This window comes from Ambystoma mexicanum, chromosome 6p (genome assembly GCF_040938575.1).
Source record: "Ambystoma mexicanum isolate Mex_15411 chromosome 6p, UKY_AmexF1_1, whole genome shotgun sequence".
NCBI lineage: Eukaryota > Metazoa > Chordata > Amphibia > Caudata > Ambystomatidae > Ambystoma > Ambystoma mexicanum.
The window spans coordinates 576297643-576317253 of NC_090935.1; the positions used below are offsets into that span (position 1 = coordinate 576297643).

The 19611-nt window shown below is 50.9% G+C and overlaps 1 protein-coding gene across 1 annotated transcript in view; it reads left to right on the plus strand.

Annotated features, from left to right (window-relative positions):
• Positions 1-19611, plus strand: part of CENPH (centromere protein H) — a 600657-nt gene that overhangs the window by 436702 nt on the left and 144344 nt on the right. The window contains exon 9 of the mRNA XM_069627395.1: positions 991-1042. Coding sequence (XP_069483496.1) covers positions 991-1042 — 52 coding nt within the window. The remainder of the gene's footprint in view (positions 1-990; positions 1043-19611) is intronic.

Genomic DNA, 19611 nt, shown 5'->3' on the forward strand with positions numbered 1-19611 from the left:
TTAAAGGGAGAAGGGTTGGTAAGAATAGTTGAGTGCAGTTTGTTTGAACTGTATTTGGCAAGGAACATGATTAGTGCTCAAGTGTCATATGTGATGTTAGATGAATTTATGGAATATAAAACAAAATGAAGATGCGTCTCCAGTCCTTCGTGAGGCACCACACGCAATTGCATTCCAGAGAGAAAGCTGCTGAATGAGAATATGCACATCAACACCCTGTGTTGATAGTACATTGGGGAGCAGGTGCATGGGAGGCTACCTGGCACAGAGGAGAACATCTGGGCTTTCTGGGCGGTGGATCAGTCTGGATCAAACAGCAGCCCAGCAATATGAATCCTGGTCTGAGCATATAAGCGTAAACTCCTTGTGTTGTCACTTCACTGGAGATGTAGAATACAGAGTGTTCTGAACCCAATAAGAGAGGGCAAGGTATTCAGTTTGTGGTGAAAGAAAATCTATTTTACCTGTGGAGTCTATAGAGATTATAGGGCTTTTATGTGCCATCATGCAGACCAGCTTTACAGCTCCTCCAGAGAAGACTATAGGATACATATCTTAACTTAATTCATTTTTCTACATAGTAGAGAAAAAGGAATTGCACTTCTAGATTGTCACATAGAAGCTTGAAATGGTAAAGGAATACTATTGGGTTCCTCAGTCACAGCATTTGGTAACAAGACTTTGATCAGGTATTTAACATCATCCTAATCATAATGTTCTATTTATTGATGGGCTAGGATTAGCAGTGGAAGCAATTCAGAATTAATATGGAAAGTTTGATAGACCTTCCATGTCCGCTCTATGAGATCACAAGAGGTAAAGCTGGAGTAGCATATAGGGTCGTCGTCAAGTACAGATGTGGAATAGAAAAACTGGCAGAGCCGTGTGGTTTTAATTCGCTTTGAAACTGAATATGCTATCTGATATTTATTGTTAAGCAGAAACCAATGTTTTAACCGTTATTATTTTCTATTTTGTGTTTGATAATAGGATGGGCGTGAACTGGAAGAAGAACTGATTCAAATTAGGAAGAAAAGGTTAAGTAAGTAATACAAACAGTTACTTCTTGACTAAACCAAAGTTGTATGCAAAACAATGTTCCTGTTGTGGATGCCAGTACCAATGCTAGTATTTGGGAGATTTCTTCACATAAACACCAATCCGCAAGAAACAAAACTTCAACAAAAAAGCATGCGGAAAGTCATGTCTGAATATTTAAGGAAATCAATAAAAGGTATACTCTCAGTGCACCGTCAGTAAGAATTGTTTACCATTTCCTTGTTGCTGAATATGACATATGTACACAAGGGAGCATTTGCCCACTTCTACATTTTGTTTGTAGCATTATAGTGTTGACTGCCAAAATGATCAAGTTCCATTTTCTTTGCCTTTTGGATTTACAAACCTTACATGTGGAGGAGCGAATCAATATAGTTTCATCATGGTTTTATATGCTGTAACCTCTTTTCCCACCTGTCATCTTTAATAAATTCACATGATTATTTACCTATATACAGGCCGATTCATGGAATCAATGTGCGCTGAAAATTTCCGTGCAAGCGTGCGAAAGCGTGCGTTCCGCAGCGCAAGTGCGAAAATCGCAGCGAAACCCGCGCACATCGATTCATGGAAGTCCGTACACGTGTAAATCCATGGATGTGCGTTGAAATCCTGCACGGAACACGGGGCGTAACACGCGGAATGGGGAACAACGCGTGAAAATGTGGGCGTTACGGGGGAGGTACAGGAGGCAAATGCGCGGAACGCCCACACGTGCGCCCACAACACGTATTCATAGAATCGAACAGGGTTAACGCGTGCGTCAAAAAAGACGCGCTAATCCGGAAACACGTACACCAGCAGGAAGCAGGCGTACGCGGACCCACGCAGCATGAAAGTGCGCGCAAACAACAAACAAGCTCAGACGCTACGATGAATATACCGTTTCTCGCAGCAGTGGTCGTGGGATACTGCAGGAGGAGGAGGAGGATAGTCAGGCCCAGAATTTTTACACCCAGGACCAGCCTTTTTGGGATGCCTGATGACCAGGTGTATGGGAGGTACAGGTTTCCACCTCACATAATACTCGACCTGGTGAGTGAGTGGGAGGATGACCTCACATCACCCACCCTGTGCTCCCAAGCACTGAGCCCCTTGGAAAAGGTGCTCAATGTACTGCACTTCTTGACTACTGGATCATTTCAGCGGACAACAATTTAAAACCTTCCAATTGCCAAGGCGACCACTGCCCAGCTCAGATTATCAAGGAAGCATCTCATGAGCTAGCCCCGTTCATAAATGCTTCTTTCAAGACGGGTATTGTCCCCGACAACCTAAAGGATGCATGGGTTATCCCACTCCTCACAAAACCCTCCCTTGACCCTAATATCCCAACTAACTTCAGACCCATCACTACAGTCCCATTCCTGCTCAAGATCCTGGACCGCGCAGCCTACCTGCAGATTCAGGATTACCTCGAACTAAACAATCTCCTGGGCTTAAGACAATCAGGGTTCCGCCCTAAACATGGCACGGAGTCAGCTCTGATTGACTTGAAAACACAGATGGAGTCACTGAAGGACAATGGGAAGCTAGCTCTTCTCCTTCTCCTCGATCTCTCTGCGGCTTTTGATCTGGTCAACCACCAAATACTCTGCCAGCATCTCAAATCTGCAGCCCACTTCTCCGACTCTGCCAATGCCTGGATCCACTCATTCCTGAGCAATAGATCCATGAGGGTCTTCTCACCGCTGGCATCAGCGGATCCCTCCCCCATTCACTGTGGCGTTCCTCAAGGCTTGTGTGTATCCCCCTACGTTGTATAACGTATTCACCAAGCCCCTCTTTGATGTGCTTGACTATCTGGGTGTCTCCTACACTAACTATGCGGACGACACCCAGATACTCATCCCCATCACAGGAGACTACACAGCTGACACCAAAGCCCTTAATGATGTTTACTCGGTCATCCAGGCCTGGATGGCACAGCACGAACTTTGCCTTAACGATGATAAGACTGAGCTCTTACTTTTAGGATCAAATCATCGGCTCAACAAACTAGACCAAACCTACAAGTCCTTCATTATTGACGGCAATGACATTAAAGTCTCCAAAGATACTAAGACGCTAGGGGTCTATCTTGACTCCTCGCTTTCTCTGAACAGACAAATAAATGCAGTTAGGTCAGCTTCGGTCTATACCTGCAAACTTATCACTGCCTGTAGACCCTTCCTAAACTCCACCAACTGTATCACACTCGCCAGAACTCTTGTTATGGCCAATATCGACTACTGTAGTGCTGTCTAGCTAGGGACCAGTCAGTCTAACCTTAATAAATTGCAAACTGTACAAAATAATGCCTTAAGGGCAGCCTTAACCATCCCGAGACGCTCTCATATCTCCTCCGTCAGATCGGACTTACGCTGGCTCCCGGTAAAACAGAATTGCCCTGAAAACCCTAGCTTTGACTCACAAATGTCTGAACAACAGCACCCCACCTTACCTGTCCACTCGCTTCTCACGCCACACCTCCACTCGACCTACCAGAGCAGCCCAAACTCACAGCCTCATTGTGCCTAGATGCAAACTCCAAAAAGCTGGTGGGGTGAGCTTCCGCGTCCTGGCCTCCAAACTCTGGAACACCTTGCCCACACCTATCAGAATTGAACCATCATTCCACTCCTTCAAGAACAATGCTAAAACATGGCTGCTCTCCCAAGACTCATGAGACCTTGACACAGTCCAGACTCCATGTGGGGTACAGAACTGAATATACATTTTCTCTCTGCTCTGTCCCTGTATTATACGCTGTTGATGGTACCCTTCAGTACATGTATATATGCTGTATATTTGTGTAACTACTGCTTTTTGTAACATGTTTAAGAGTATGCGCCCGGTTGCCCCTTGGCCTGGTTTTTTGCGCTTTATAAATAAAATAAAATCAAATCAAAGTGCCGTAGTGGCGGGGGTGTCGCAGGCCACGCAGTCACGCTGCCTACACCGGGTCTTGGCCATCATGACTGCACGGCCATCAGTCCGCAGGCACATATACCTGCCCAGAACACCTGCAGAAAGGCAGGCTGTTGTCCAGGATTTTTATGGGGTGGCACACTTCCCCAAAGTGCTAGGTGCCATTGATTGCACCCATGTGGCTCTACGTCCTCCCAGGGCATCAGAGCACATCTATAGAAACCGCAAGCACTGGCATTCCATCAACGTGCAGGTAGTATGTGATGCCAAGGGGAATCATCACCTCAGTATATGCCAACTATCCAGGGTCCACCCATGACAGTTTCATATACAGAATGTCAACCCTAAACCGGGACCTAGAAGCTGGGGGGCATGGTGATACATGGCTGCTTGGTGAGTATAAATGCCACTGCACATTCATGCATGTCAGATACTGAGTAATGTCACAACCCCACTAATGATACCCATCATCACCTCCCCAGGGGACAGTGGCTACCCTCTGAGCACCCACATGATGACGCCAATTCGGAACCCAACCACACCACCCGAGGTAAGATACAACACAGGCCATATTGCAACCCGGGGCATAGTGGAGCGCTCATTCGGAGTGCTCAAGTCACGCTTTAGCTCCCTTGACCGTTCTGGTGGGCAGCTGCTATACGCTCCCCCAGTAGTGTGCAGGATCAGGATGTGTCCTGCACAACGTTGCAACACGCCAGGGCCTGCCGGTGGACATGGTGGTGCCCCCACATCCCCAACCACATGCACGGCTGCTGCGCATGGGAGGGGAAAGGGCACGTGGTGAGGCAGCCCGTACGCAGCTGGTGACTAATTACTTCACCTAATATCACACCCCTGTGGAGTGCACACAGCCCTGGCACATACCAGATGACAATCAATGATGATGACATAAGGGACAGTCAACTGTCACAACCATACCAGCCTGAGATTGGTCACCTGGAAGTGTTAAATTGTGTGCATCCCTACCTACCGAAAGACAACCAATGCTGTGTCATTAAAATACATACATTCATGCTGCATGAATGACTACCCCCTTGCAAAATACAGCATGAAAATAGCGCCATGTCACCCAACACCTCCCCATCTCAGCCACACCATGGCATGTCATGCAATGTGAAAGCAAACAAAGCAATGCACAAGACCTGACACAAGTGTCACAAAGTGCACTGTCCCAAATGGAAACAGCTCACAGACAATATGCTCCCAGTAATCAATAACAAACAGCACACATGACCAAATACTTAGGACCAACACAATACAGCAACACAGCATGAAACATTGCAAAAACATAACAGTACAAAGTCAAAGTAGTGGTAGTCTTACAACCTGAATAAGCCAGCACATCGACCCCTTCCAACTGCAGAGTGTTGCTGCCACGCAAATGTGTCAGTGTACTGCATACAACATGAACTCCATCTGCAAAGGAGACGGCCTTGTGAAGACATGAAGAAGGTACCTGCGAATTTTGAGGAAGACATGGGTGCACAAGCACATATCAATACACCATGCAGTGTTCAATACAACAACAATACCCACTAGGGATATCCACACAGTATTGACTACAGACTGCCCACACAGCTCATGGGAGCCCAATGTCACTGTGTAAGTTACTGGCCCTCATTACGACCTTTGCGGAAAGGGGTTTACGCCGGCGTAATGCATGGCGTACCTTTCCGCCTTACTACGAGTTCCCGTAGCGCCATGGTGCTTTTTTCGCCTGCTTTTTCCGGGCGGAAAAATCCATGGCGCTACGGGACTTGTTGTTAATTACGCCACCGTAATTTACGGTGGCGTAATTAACGCCTTCCCCACTCCCATTATACCCTATGGGGCAAAAATGGGAATGGGGAAGGGTAAATGGGGATTGGGGACTTACCGCCCCGCCAAGGTCGGAATGGGGCGGTAAATCCGCCAACCCCCATGGCGGAGTTGGCAGCTTTGCGCCATGGACCATGGTGCAAATTGCACCATGGTTCTCCGCCAGGGTCGTAATGAGGGCCACTGTCACTTGGTCACACCCTTTGCAAGCCCATGGAAACGGGAAGCAGGAGGGGGTGTGTGTGTCACGAACCCAAGCATCTAACCCAAACTCAGGACAAGCCTGCATGTGCCCAGCCAGAATACACAGTGGATGCCCATGGGAGCCACACAAGGCAACACACTGTAAAAAAAAAAAAAAAAATTTAAAAATGGCCATGTGGGGGCAAGGGGGGGAATGCCACCCAGGAGGTTCGAGGACAGGGTGCACACCAACACCCACCTGCGTGGATGTTGAGAGAAAAAAAAATACCTCCATGAGCTCATGGCCTGCACGGCTATGCCATTGTGGGAGAACTGCTGTTGGTCTCTTCACCCTCTGCTGCTGCATCAGGAGGTGGTTTTGCTATGGGAGGCAGTCCACGCAAAGCCCTGGTATGGTCCTCCATGGCAGCAAGCATGCGGGTCTGGAAGGTCTGATTCTGGAGGATGATAGTGCGGAGATCCCCATGCAGCACCTCACGGGTTGCCTGCATTTCTGCACGTATGGCCTCACGTGATGCCCGGATCTCCTCACGGGTTGCCTGCAGCTCAGCTGAGAGTGACCGTGTGAGCTGTTCCAGCTGCTGTTCTTCCCTAAAATTTCGGGAAGCCTCAAGTTCAAGTAGTCTCCCTGACGTTATGGAGTTGTACCCTCAGGGCTTCCCTGTGGCCCTGTGACTCTATTGATATGGCTTCGCGCAGAGTCTCCAGTGCCGCCCGTCGGTACCTGTTGGACGCCAACATGTCTTCCCTGTGTGATTGGCAAATGGAGTCTGTTGCCTGCTGTTGTTGCTCCATCTGCCTTTCAGGGGTGATAATGGAAGTGGCCACCCTCTCCATTGCCTGAGCCATCATTTCAACTGATGCTGCCTGTTGGGTTGCCATACCGTACATGGAGTTTTCCCCATACAGTATTGCCTGGTGGCGCACGGCCACCGCGTCGGCGGGCACCGCACCTGTTTGGGGCAAGGCTATCTGCACCTTGCTGTGCTGGCACTGCCTGAGGCTGCAGTACTGCATTCCCCCTCTGATCTGCTGGCCCAGGAACAGGATCAGATGTTGTGGAGTGTGACCCTGCATCCGTAACCGCCAAAGGCGGACCTACCAACACTGACATCCCCATAGAGGGTTCAACCCCTGGTGCAGGTGGGTTGGACAGAACAGAATCCCTGCCAGAAGCACTCACCTGCGACAGCACATAAGTCTCATCATCCAATTCAGCACCTGAATAGAGGTCTGGGGAGGTGCACCCAGAAACACCCCTGGACAGTATGGTCTGCAGTAACAAAGGGTTTTCACCCACCACCACACCACGTCCTCCACTGGTGCCCAGTCGTGGCTGAGATCCCTCCTGGGTTTGCACCATCTCCTCAACCTCACCAGCATCAAGTGCGTCATCACCTGCAAAAACATGAAATACAACAAATGGAAACAGGCATGAGCACCATAGCACACACACAGGCCTGACAAGACAGAGATCCTGTACATGATTTACACATGTCCCACATGACTATAACCCTGGCATGCATGCATTGTCAATGAGTTGGAAGGGGAGGCAAAAAGCAGACACTGAGGACACCAAGATGGGAAAGCAACACACTTGCTGCATGGTGGGTAGCACTGGCATCACGCATTAGCCTGTGAGTGGCATGTCCAATAGACATACATGACACATGCCAGCACACAGATGGCATGTAGCATAGCCATGGTACAGTAGACAACTGCAGCAATATGTCAGTGAATGAGTACTGTCACCCATCCATGTGAGATGGACATGATGAGAGGAAAAATGCTAAATAGTGTGGCAAAATATGCATGTGCCACACACTGCAACACATCCAGTGTACAATAATACAGTGATTGTAGGCATATGTGCACATCAATGGTTGGCCACTTTAACATGACAGGAAACAACTATCATGTTCCACGTGCAAACAGGCCCTAAAAATTAATGTGAGCATGCCAATACTCTATCGGCCTGAATGGTCTAATCATTCACATAACCAGGTAACAAATGTGGCCCAATTTGTGGTGTAATCAATGACAGACGCATGTCACATATGTGGCATTAGGGCTGAAAAATGTGTTGCAAACATGGGAGAATTGAAACAATCCGCCTGAATGAACACTGAAAATATCTGAACAATGTAGTTGCAAGATGACTGTTCAAGGGCAACTGCAGTAATGTGGCGCTAATTGGCTACTGTGGGCAGAAGGGATACTGTCATACCCAAATCCAAGGCACGTGAATGTATTGGAGGAAGCACATGGGTGACCCATACAACTCTGGAGTACACACACTCACCTGGCACTCAATCAGAACCCGTCACCCAAACAACATACACATGGATTACACACACATGCATGGGCACTCACCGGACAATGCGTCGTAATCAGGTAGGTCTCCCACGCCTTGGATCTGTTCCTCTGTTACGAAGGTTCCAGCAACAGACTCTTGTTCAGTGAGTTGGTTGTCCTCTGGTGGAGACCCACCGCCAGTCACCAGAGTAGAGGCATGATTTGAGGCAAGCTTGTTCCTTGCTCTGCGTTTCAGGTCATTCCACCGCTTGTAGCAATCAGCTGTGCGCCTCACAAATCCAAGGGCACTAATGTGGTCCGCGATGGTCTGCCAGTGTGCCCTACGTTGACCAGGTGTTGTCTTGCACCCTGCAGTCACCACCATTTCGCGGCTATGTGCCAACACATAGGCCACAAGTGCATCAAGTTCGGCGGAATTAAAGCTAGGCTTCCTTGACGTGCCGGAGTGTGTAGCCATGTCTGGGGTCTCAGCCTGTAGTGCAAGAGCACCCTTCTTCTTTTTCAAAGGTGGTGCGGATCCTGAGTGGCTTACGCCACTCTGGTCAGTAGGGGCAGAAGCGCCGGTGGACTTTGTACTAGGAGTGTTCAAAGGCACAATGACCATAGGTCTTGGTGCAGGCATTGGCTGCCGGGTGATGTTGGCAGGGACAACGTCGATTTGATGGACCTGGACCGACACTGTCCCGACTGGGAGACTCAGAGCTGGGGTGGATAGAGCTGCAGCTGCCCCTGCAGCCTCCCCACCCTGGCTACTTGGGGCAGCAGATGATATTGCTGCCCCAGATCCACGTGGCCTGGTGACAACACCTTGCACCGCCACACGTGGCTTAGACTTGCTGACATGGAAGTCAGCCTGGGAGTCATCCTGTGCCGGTTCAGGTGCCACAATGGGCCGGTCCAACAAGGGCTGAGCTGGGATAGTGTCGGCTAAGTTTCCCACAACCATGGAGGGGTGGGGCATGGGTGTCCCCAATTGGTCCTCCACACATGGGGGTCTAGGGGCACCCTGCAAATCCTGGCCACGTCCCCTACCGCGCCCACCTTTTGAAGTTCGGCCACCTTTCCCTCCCTTACCGCTTGGTTGCCTCCCAACCATGGCACTGATGTTGTTGTGCGTATGGGAGTAGCAGTAAACTATTGTCCTGGGCAATTGGGGGTGAAAGGGGCAGGGTACTAGATGGAATTCGTACCCTAGTTCTCTAGCAAGGCTGTCTGGGACCCCTGGGGGAAGATGACGGGTCACGAGACGCACAGGCACCCCGAAAACAAAAATGAACGTGCACGCAACCCCTCGTAGACAACATGCGTGGAAAAATGAACCCGCACTACTCTGTGGCACCCAGAAACACAAAAATAAGCGTACGCGTAATACACGCAGCCTACAATGACCTCTGAAGGGGTACGCGACACACTGGGAAAGCACAGTTGGTAAATACGTGCGCGACTCACTGTATGCCTGGATGAAGAATGTGAAAAAGACGCGTGCGTTGGCAACACCCCCGCCAAAAGAAGAATTGTACGCTGTCTGAGGAAACGGGACAAAAGAAGAAGTGAACGCTGTTCACTTCTTGAAACGCTGGAAACGGGCCCAACAAAAAAATAGAACGCTGTCAGAGTTAACAGGGAGTACGAACTTGAAACGCTGTGAAGTAATCGCGTGCGAACTGACAAGAAGTACAAAATTCACCCACTCGCTCTCCACAAAAAGCACGTACAAGAAAATGGTGTCCTACCCGTACCTTTTAAACCGGCCCACACGTACAATGTCACTTACGCATGTACACGCCTCGGACGTGCAGTTTTTGCACGTGTACAATGAACATGCTCCCGTGTTGAGGGAAACGCCCTTGCACGTCACATCACAGACGCGCTTATGCGCTAAGGGCCTTTGGTCCAATGAAATCGCATACGTGCTGTCTTCACGTGCTGATTCACTATGCACCCGTCACGAGGGAAGCACCCGTGCGAGTAACATCACAGACGCGCTTACGTGCTAAGGGCCTTTCCACGAATTACACGCTGACATGCAATTTTTTCACATACCAAATCACTCCGTATCAAGCTGGCGACGTAACAACACACGGAAGACCACGCTCCTGCCCAGAAGGCCGAATTACTGCCCCCCAGATCCACGAGCACGCTCCCACCTGCCATCTGCTGCTGCCTGCTGCCCATGTGCCCTGCTATTTGGTGCCTGCACTTCAGCCAGGGTTCCAGTTGCTGTGTCTACCCCTGCTGGAACAGAAGACTCCCGACTGGGATACCATCGCTCCATAGCCCAGCCCCCAGGACCCAGTTGCCCACCCACGCCTGCCTCGGGGGTCGCCATGTCGGGGCAAACACCATCTGTGACCACTGGCGACCCCCAGCCAGAGAGGCAGAGGGCCACCAGCTTCAGTGAGAAGGCAGTTGGTGTCCTGGTGGAGCATGTCCTGGGGCATTTTGATGCCCTCTTCGGAACATCACGTGCCAACAAGGAAGGACGGGATAGGATCTGGGACGACGTAGTGGTTGCCATCAATGAGGAGGGGGTGGCAACCCGCGACATCAAGCACGTCAAGAAGCGCTGGGAGGACTTCAGGTCCATGACCCCTTACAAGGCCTGGCGCCTTGCGGAGTGGGGCCGGGTCAGCATGAGTGACATCCAGATGAGGGTCCTGGAACGCGTATGCCCAGCGCTCCACGCCCAAATCCTTCGGAAGAAGACCCGTCTGGAGTTGAGCGGTAAGTGGCCAAGCATTGCTGTGTGAGACGGGGCATGTTGCAGTGTGCTGGTTAGTCTTATGCTTGCCTGTATTTGTGACATAGGCCATGTATGGATGTGTGTGCAGGGACAGCATGGTCATGCATGTGAGACCAATAATGTGTGAACCACATGGTTGGTGCATGTGTTACAATGCAAAATGGGGAGCTGTATGCGGAATGCACACATGAAAGCATGCCAGTTTCTGTTCTTGGACATGGAGGGGGTGTGAGGGATGGGTTCTGCTGTCATGTACATGTATTGTGCATGTGTGTGTGTGTGTGTCTGAGAAGAGTGTGTGTGACTTTGAAACGCCATGGATGCATGACACATGTCCGTGATGTGTAGATTCACTCATGCAGTGCGGTCACCGTTGTATCCATTGTGTCTATCCACTGTCTGTAGTGTACAAGCCATGATGCATGACCCTCCGGTGATGTGTGTGCATGGGATCAGTGTGAGCCATGATGCATGTGAGTTTGAAGGCAACATTTTGGTTAATAGAGGCCCTTGTACTTGGATGCTGATGTTGATTGCAGGCGCCGTGCCTGTTTCTGCATGTGTGTTGCGTGCATTCACCCATGTGTTGTAGAGGGACAGGATGGAAGTGATGTTTGACAGTGCCACCCATGTGTTATTGCTTCCTGTCTAGGGGAATATTGTACTGTACCCTGATGCTTGTGTTCCATGTCTCCCGCTACGCAGCATCAAGTGAAGAAGAGGGTGGAGACGGCTCTGTGGAGCCAAGCGGCGGGGATGCCTCCACCGGACGGCGACGCAAGGCCCAGCCACCCTCCCAGGACTTGTCATCATCCGGGAGCGAGGGGGCTGGTGCCACGTCTGCCACTACGGCTGTGGCGGAAGGGCCGGGTGAGCCCCCACAGGGGCTTGCAATGGCTGAAGACGGTGTGGAGACATCCAGGTTTGTGGTCTCCACAGAGGAGGAGGAGCCCGCTACTGATCCGCACATGGGGCCTGGTGGGGGTTGTACCACTTGTGCAAGTGGTGCATTCCAGGGCCCGAGTCAGGAGGCAGCACAGGTCACCGCGGAGGGGCCTGTGCATGTCGCTGTGCTTGACCGTGTGACCGCACCACCATGCACCAGCAGGGATGCCCCGCCCCAGGCACGTCCACAGGTAGGGGAGAGTGCCATGTCATCTGCTTCTCCACTACCTGCGGACGAGGGGTCCCATGACCGTATGGGCTCCGTCCTGGTTGGTGTTGCGTTGCGCACGCGTGACATTCGTGATGACGTGCGTTCTTCCTGGGCGGAGAACGCACGCCTTCACGAACAGCAGCGTCGCGATGTGGCACTGTTGGGAGGGGCCCTGGTCGGTGGGTTCCTACATGTGACGCGCACTCTGGCGGACCTCTCCTCCTCTGTGGAGACTATGCGCCAGTCGGTCTACCTGCCGTCTTCCGGCCCAGATTACACCAGGGCCCCCTGTGGACCTGGCCTGACCAACACAGCCAGCTTGGCGGAGATCCCATCCCTGCCACAGTCGGGAGTCGGCGGTCCAGCAGGGGTGGCCACCACAACTGGAGACCAGCTGATGGAGGATGTGCAGGCATCATCGGACAGGGCACATGGACAGCAGCAGGAGCAGGCTCTAGGTGGGAGCAATGATGGCTCGGGGCCATCGACATCAGGGGGCAGGCATCGGCCAGAGGGCAGGAGGACCCTGGAATGGGTGTGTCTTCCGTGTGGCTGCGGTTGGGCCAGCGTATAGGTGCGGAGCGGCAGCGGGCAGAAGAGGCGCGGCTCACCATGGTCAGGGAGTTCTTCGGGCGTTGAGGCGGGCAGAGTGCCTCGAGGCAACTCGCAGGGAGTTGGAACAGGCCATGAGTGCCTCCCTGCAAGATCTCGGGGCCAGGACAGAGGCCCGCCTCCAGCAAATAGACATGGAGTTTGATGATGCCCTGGCCGAAAACATCACTGAGTGAGCTGCAGGACTTGCCCGCCGCCATTGTAAATAGTTTATAGTGTTAGGTTTCCTTTTCTTTCTTTTTCTTTTGGGGCTTTTGGACTATGCCCCACACTTTTGTATATCGTTTTTTTGTTAGGTAGGTTATTAGATAAGTTTCATTTATTTCGTTGGGCACATGGACCCTTGAAAATTGGATTGTACATAGTTGGACGTTGGATTTATTTGGACTTTTTAATTTCATTTCACCATGGATCAATGGATTTACCTTTTTGCGTTTCATTTGGATTTGGTTCGGTGGACAGAGTTTTGGCCATTTCTCTTTTGGATTACTTGGGATTTATTCGGGATTTCATTATTTTTCAATTGGACATGCATTTCATTTCATGTTTGCCATTATTTTTATGCTTTCATTTCTTTACATTGATTTTCATATTAATACATTTGGATGTTTTACTTCAATGTGTGGGATTCGCTCATTGGGTTCATGCATGTCAACATGTGGGTTTACTCAATCAATGGCAGTGTGTGTGTGTGTGTGTGTGTGTGTGTGTGTGTGTGTGTGTGTGTGACGGACATGTGTTGATGTACATAGTTGACTTTTGCTTTGTGTCATGAGATAGGCATGTCACTGCTGGGTGGGTGAGTGGGTGGGGGGACATGAGTGGGGGCCTGCTGGCAGGTGCCCCTCACTGCTGGGGGTGGGAGTGCTGGGGGACATGATTGGGGGCCTGCTGGCAGGTGCCCCTCACTGCTGGGGGGGGTGAGGGTGCAGGGGGACATGAGTTGGTGATGACTAGTGCAAGGTGACACGTGGCCTGGCTGGGGGGCATGGCCATGGTGGACGGGCTGCCTGCGGGACATGGCCAGGGGTGCAGGGTAGTCCCCTGTGGAGGGGGCTGCCTGCAGGGGCCATGGAGGAGGTAGAGGGCACACCTGGGAGGACCTACACTGCTAATTCACGTGTGGGACTCCCTGCGCACCCCAGGAATACACGTACCCCGCTCGCACAGGGCCAATCGCGTGTGATGATTCCAGCGCACCCCAGGAATACACGTACCCCGCTCGCACAGGGCCAATCGCGTGTGAAACTTCCCGCATACCCCAGGAATACACGTACCCCGCTCGCACAGGGCCAATCGCGTGTGATGATTCCAGCGCACCCCAGGAATACACCTACCCCGCTCGGCGTTTGCTGTGCCTTGTAAGCTGGTCCAGGGTTAGCGCAGCCCTTTGCACTGGATTGGGGATTTTGATGGCTTTTCCTTGCGCAAGGGGCGTTCTTGGGGGCGTAACTGGCGCTGCGTGATGTTCTCTGCGCCAGGGCTCTTTTTGCCTTGGAAATTCCATGAATACGCGGTGCGCCAGAATGCCGTTTAGCACACACGGCTGGCGCACAATCCCTCTCTGCGCTGCTCACGTGTGCTGCCTCTGCGCTGGAATCTATGAATTACCCCCTTAATGTGGTCGATTTGAGGAATCTTGATGGATAGGGGAAGAGAAGGAGGCCTAATGTGCCTAGCCCAAGCTTCAACAACACTCAAATTGCACTGTTCATAAGCTTATGTGATCCAAATAAAGAAGTTTCTGATGCTTGTGAATCATGCTGTGCATTTAGTCCAACATCTAGTGGTAATCACAGAGTATTGAATCTTGTCTTTCGAGGATCGAAAGGGGACGTCGACATAGGCTTACCTGTAACACTATCCCTAACGTGATTTGTAGTGTACCCAAAATCCCTCACGCGTCAAGGTCCCTCAGATTGTTTTTTTCTGTCCAGCTAGCTGGTCGCCAAATGCGAAGCTCGTAAAACTGCTAATTAATATGGTTGTCCACGACCTCCGGTCATTTATATATTCATCCCCTTCATCGATGACTACTACCTACCAATGCAGAAGACAACTCCAGACTTTGACGGCTAGTTCTCTGGTCGACACTGTCGACCGGGTGGCCTTGGCCTTCCGGCCAGGCCTACACAGTAAGGAGAGTGGGGTCGGGGGCTCTTTCTTTTCAAAAATGTATTTCCTTCTACCCTCTCTTTTCTCTTCTAGTTTTGCTGTCACTATAAACCGCAGCTATGTACAGGACACCTTTTTAAATGTTGCCCTTCTTGTGACGGCAAGTATCCCTGGAAGGACACGCACCGGAGGTGCAATAAGTGTCTACCTCAAGATCACCACGAGGAGTCCTGTCGGTCTTGCCAGCTCTAACGTCCTAAGGCGATAAAAGAACGGCGAATCTAATGGTGGGCGACCTACGCCATGATGCAGGCCAAGGGTAGCTCCCCCGCTACCACAGGCGCCGAGAGTGACATGGAATTGAGTGACAGCCGTGGCTCCAACATGGATGCCACTACCTATCTTCGGAGCAGCCACGCTCGGAGGCGTCGGCCCCGGCAGGCATGCCACCGGTTCCGCTATGGGGAGTGTACACCCCAACGATATCTACTCGCAAAGGTAAACACACAACCCATCCCCCCCGAACCGCCTCGCCGGGACGGGCAAAGACGCCAACGAGTACGCCGATTTCTTCGATGGAACCCGCCGGTCCACAGGGTCGGCATCCCTCGCCGCAACCGCCTAGGCGTAATGCGTCCAGGCCCTCCACTGACAAGGGCGTCAGCCCCAGGATGCATAAGAGCGTCGAGATGCATTTTAAGAGCGCATCGACGCAGAACGTTCCGGCAATGTCGAAAACTACAGTGAAACCGCTAGAACAGTCGAAATCCCTCCCAGATACGGTGACTATCCACGAGAGTCTCACCAATATCATTTCCGTGACTAATAGGCCTAAAGACAGGTCGAGGGACACGTCCACACCCCGAGAAAGGCAGGAAGAGTATTCTGAAGGTCACCAGCCCCTGGCTAAGACTCTTTCAGATAGATCTCGACAGCCTAAGAACACAGATGCCCAAGCAGAGTCCTTCCCTTCTCCAGATCCCTCTGGCTCATTTTTATGGACCAGGGACAGGTTTGAAGGGTGTATGAATAAACGTTCAAAATGTGTGGACTTTTCAGAAAGGTTTACCACGCCTAAAAGGCCTAGTGAGGAAGACCTATACCATACTCCATCGAAATTTCGAAGAGCCTCCTACCCTCTTCATGAAGAGGTGTTTGACCTGACGGAAACACAGGAGGTTCCTCAGGACCCTTATGTACAGGAAGATGATCCCTTTGAGGACCCCATTGACCAGGCCCCAGATTGGGGGGGATGAGCAGCCAGTGGATAATGCACCATGGCTGTCGGCGACAAATACCCCTGATCCAGACATATTGTGCATGGATCCTCCAGCATCTCCTCCTATAAGACAGGCATCTCCCATAGATGACCAGATGGCATTCAATGCTATTCTGAAGAAGGCTGCAGAACATTTTCAGATTGCCACGCAAGAAGCAGTGCAAGACACCGGCTTTGTGGAAGATATTCTGAAGGAGTAAAACCATCTGCAAGCCATAGCCTCTATCAAACTCCCTTAAATGGCTTATCGCCCCTTCTTTGCTGACACCATTGCAAACAAGAGCTGTGAATCCACGGGTCGAGAAGCTTTTTCGCTCCGCAACTACAGACCCACTCTACATTCTGGGACATGCCACCCCAGATTCCCTAGTGGTGACTACGACTAGGAAAAGAGCAGGAGTACCCTTGTCCACGGGTGAGGCACCACCGGACAAGGACTGCAAGTAATTGTATGTCCTAGGGAAGCGTGTCACTACTGCGGCAGCCTATTCCACCAGAATAGCCAACAACGTTGTTGGCCAGCTACAGTGACGTTCAGTGGAATCTGCTCCAGGAAGGTCTGCAAGAGGTCCCTGAACCAACGCGGTCAAGCCTGCTGGTGATTGTGTCGGACGGGAGGCAGGTGAATCATAATATTCTTAAGAACACCCTAGATGCTGCAGAGACAGTAGGGAGAACACTGGCCCAAGGAACCCTATTGAAGAGGCACGCATGGTTGAAAAATGTGGGATTCAAACCAGAAACACAGGCATCCCTCATTAAAAAACCAGTGGAGGAATCTAACCTGTTTGGTAAAGCGGTAGATGAGACGCTAAAGACTGCGAAGAAGGAACACAAGACTTTGAAGTCATTAAACCAGATAACTCAAAGGCCTTTTCAACAACGAGGTGGAAGCTCTCAACTCTCCTTTCGCGGAAAATCTTTCTCACGTTCCCCACACAATCAGTACGGAACGGGAAACACATGGTCCTCCGGACAGGGGTCAGCTGCCTCAAACCAATATCATTCTAGAGGACAGCGCTGTGGCAAAGGGAGGGGGCGAAGCACCACCCCTAGAGGGTCCCCGACCTCCAATCAGAAATGACTTGCTGATCCGGGTTCCCTCCCATGCCTCCCCGGTCGCGGGACGGATAACATCATTCTTCCACGCATGGGAGGGAATTACTACAGACCAGTGGGTGCTCAAGACCGTCGCCCCACGGTTACTGTATCGAGTTCAGCCAACCCCCTCGATACCGACCACCAAAGTCCAGGCCTTTGTCACCAGAACATCTGAAGATTCTACTACAAGAGGTAGAGATCCTGCAGTAAAAGGGTACAATCAAAGTCGTCCCTGTTCAACAGGTAAACAAGGGTATTTATTCAGTGTACTTCCTTGTACCCAAAAAGGATCTCACAGTGCGCCCTGTGCTGGACTTTTGCCCAGCAAACAAATTTGTCAAACCACAAAAGTTTTGAATGATAACATTGCAAGAGGTAATCCCTCTACTGACACAGGGGGATTACATGGCGACATTGGAGATGAAAGATGCATACTTTCATATTTCAATGTTGCCAGCGCACAGAAAATACCCACGGTTCATGATGGAGGACAAGCACCATCAGTTCAAGGTCCTACCCTTTGGCATTGCCTCAGCCCCAAGGGTATTTACAAAGGTGCTGGCAGTAGCAGCGGCTCATCTGCGCAGGAAATCCATCCCAGTTTATCCTTACCTCGACGACTGGGGATTTGTACGGAACATGCCGTTCAAACACCCAGAAGATGATAGATCTACTCTTCAGTCTGGGATTCTCAATAAATGAGAAAAAGTCCAGCCTAGAACGCAGCCAAGTCAAACAATTTCTGGGGGCTCTGATTCAGACAGAAGACTGCCTCGTCTACACCTCCAACGAAAGGGTTCAAAATATGCTGTTTCAGATCCCTCAATATATAGCCAGTCGAGAGGTGACGGTACGCAAAGCCATGCGAATGTTAGGAATGATGGCCTCCTGCATTTATTTAGTCCCACACGCATGATTGCGCATGCGCCCCATGCAAGAGTGGTTCAACAGCCAATGGTGTCAGGCCAGCAGACAATGGGATGATCTAGTGGTTGTCTCAGCAGCCCTCGTTCTCTTTCTGTGGTGGTGGTCGAGGGGAAAACCTCTTGAAAGGGAAATCCTTCACTATGCCCGCATTAGAAGCCACTCTCACAACGGACGCATCTCTCACAGTGTGGGGGGCTCACCTCCTTCAGCAGACGGCACACAGCGTTTGGTCCCCAGCAGTAGCATCCAACCACATAAAGCTGTTGGAGCTGTTAGCAGTGTTCAAAGCCCTGAAAGCCTTTCAGACACAATTACAGGGCAAGACAGTACTAGTCCTCACAGGCAGTACCACAGCCATGTATTACCTGAACAAACAAGGGGGCATACACTCTCCGGAGTTATCCAAACTGCCCCAGAACATATGGAAGTGGACTCTCAAACACAAGATGTTCTTCCTGTCTCAACATGTTTCAGGGGAACTCAATCTTCTGGCGGACGTACTCAGCAGAGACTTCCCGCTACCCACAGAGTACGAATGGTGACTACACGAAGACATAGTCTACAACGTTTTTGCAGAATGGGGCTTCCCAGAGATCGACTTGTTCGCAACTCTGGAGAACTCACAATGCCCAGATTACGCCACCAGTTTCCCTAGAACCGCTCCAAGGGGAACGGTCTCTGGATAACATGGTCACGGAACTTTGTTTATGCTTTTCCCCAACTCAACAAGATAGTGCACAGGATTCATCAGGAACCAGTCCCAAGATATTGGTGGCCCCAATGTGGGCCCGCCAACCCTGGTTCTCCCATCTGATGGAGCTGTCAATCTCTCCTCCGATGAACTAACTTGCCCATACAACATGCTATCGCAGGACAAGGGGGAAACACTCCATCCATGCCCCGCAAACTCTCAATTTAGCCGCCTGGCTCCTGAAGTCATAGAGTTTGGGCACCTCTAACTTCCTCAGAGATGCATAGACATACTTAAAGAAGCAAGAAAGCCTAACACCAGGCATTGCTACTCCAATAAATGGAAACGCTTCGTCATTTGGTGTAATTCCAAGAGCATCAATCCTATAGACTGCTCACCAACACATATTGTTTTATACCCGACTCGTCTACTGGACTAGTTTTTAATTCCCTGAAGGTCTACTTAGCCACACTTTCAGCATATACCACGTCCCAGAGAAAGGTCTTGTGGTGGAAGATCCCAGTATTCATGGCTTTCATGGGAGGGGTTAAAAGACTTCATCCCCCTATTTCGAACCCAGCTCCCGGATGGAACCTAAATGTGGTACTAACTAGACTTATGGGATCTCCCTTTGAACCGATGCATAAGGCTAGCCTTAA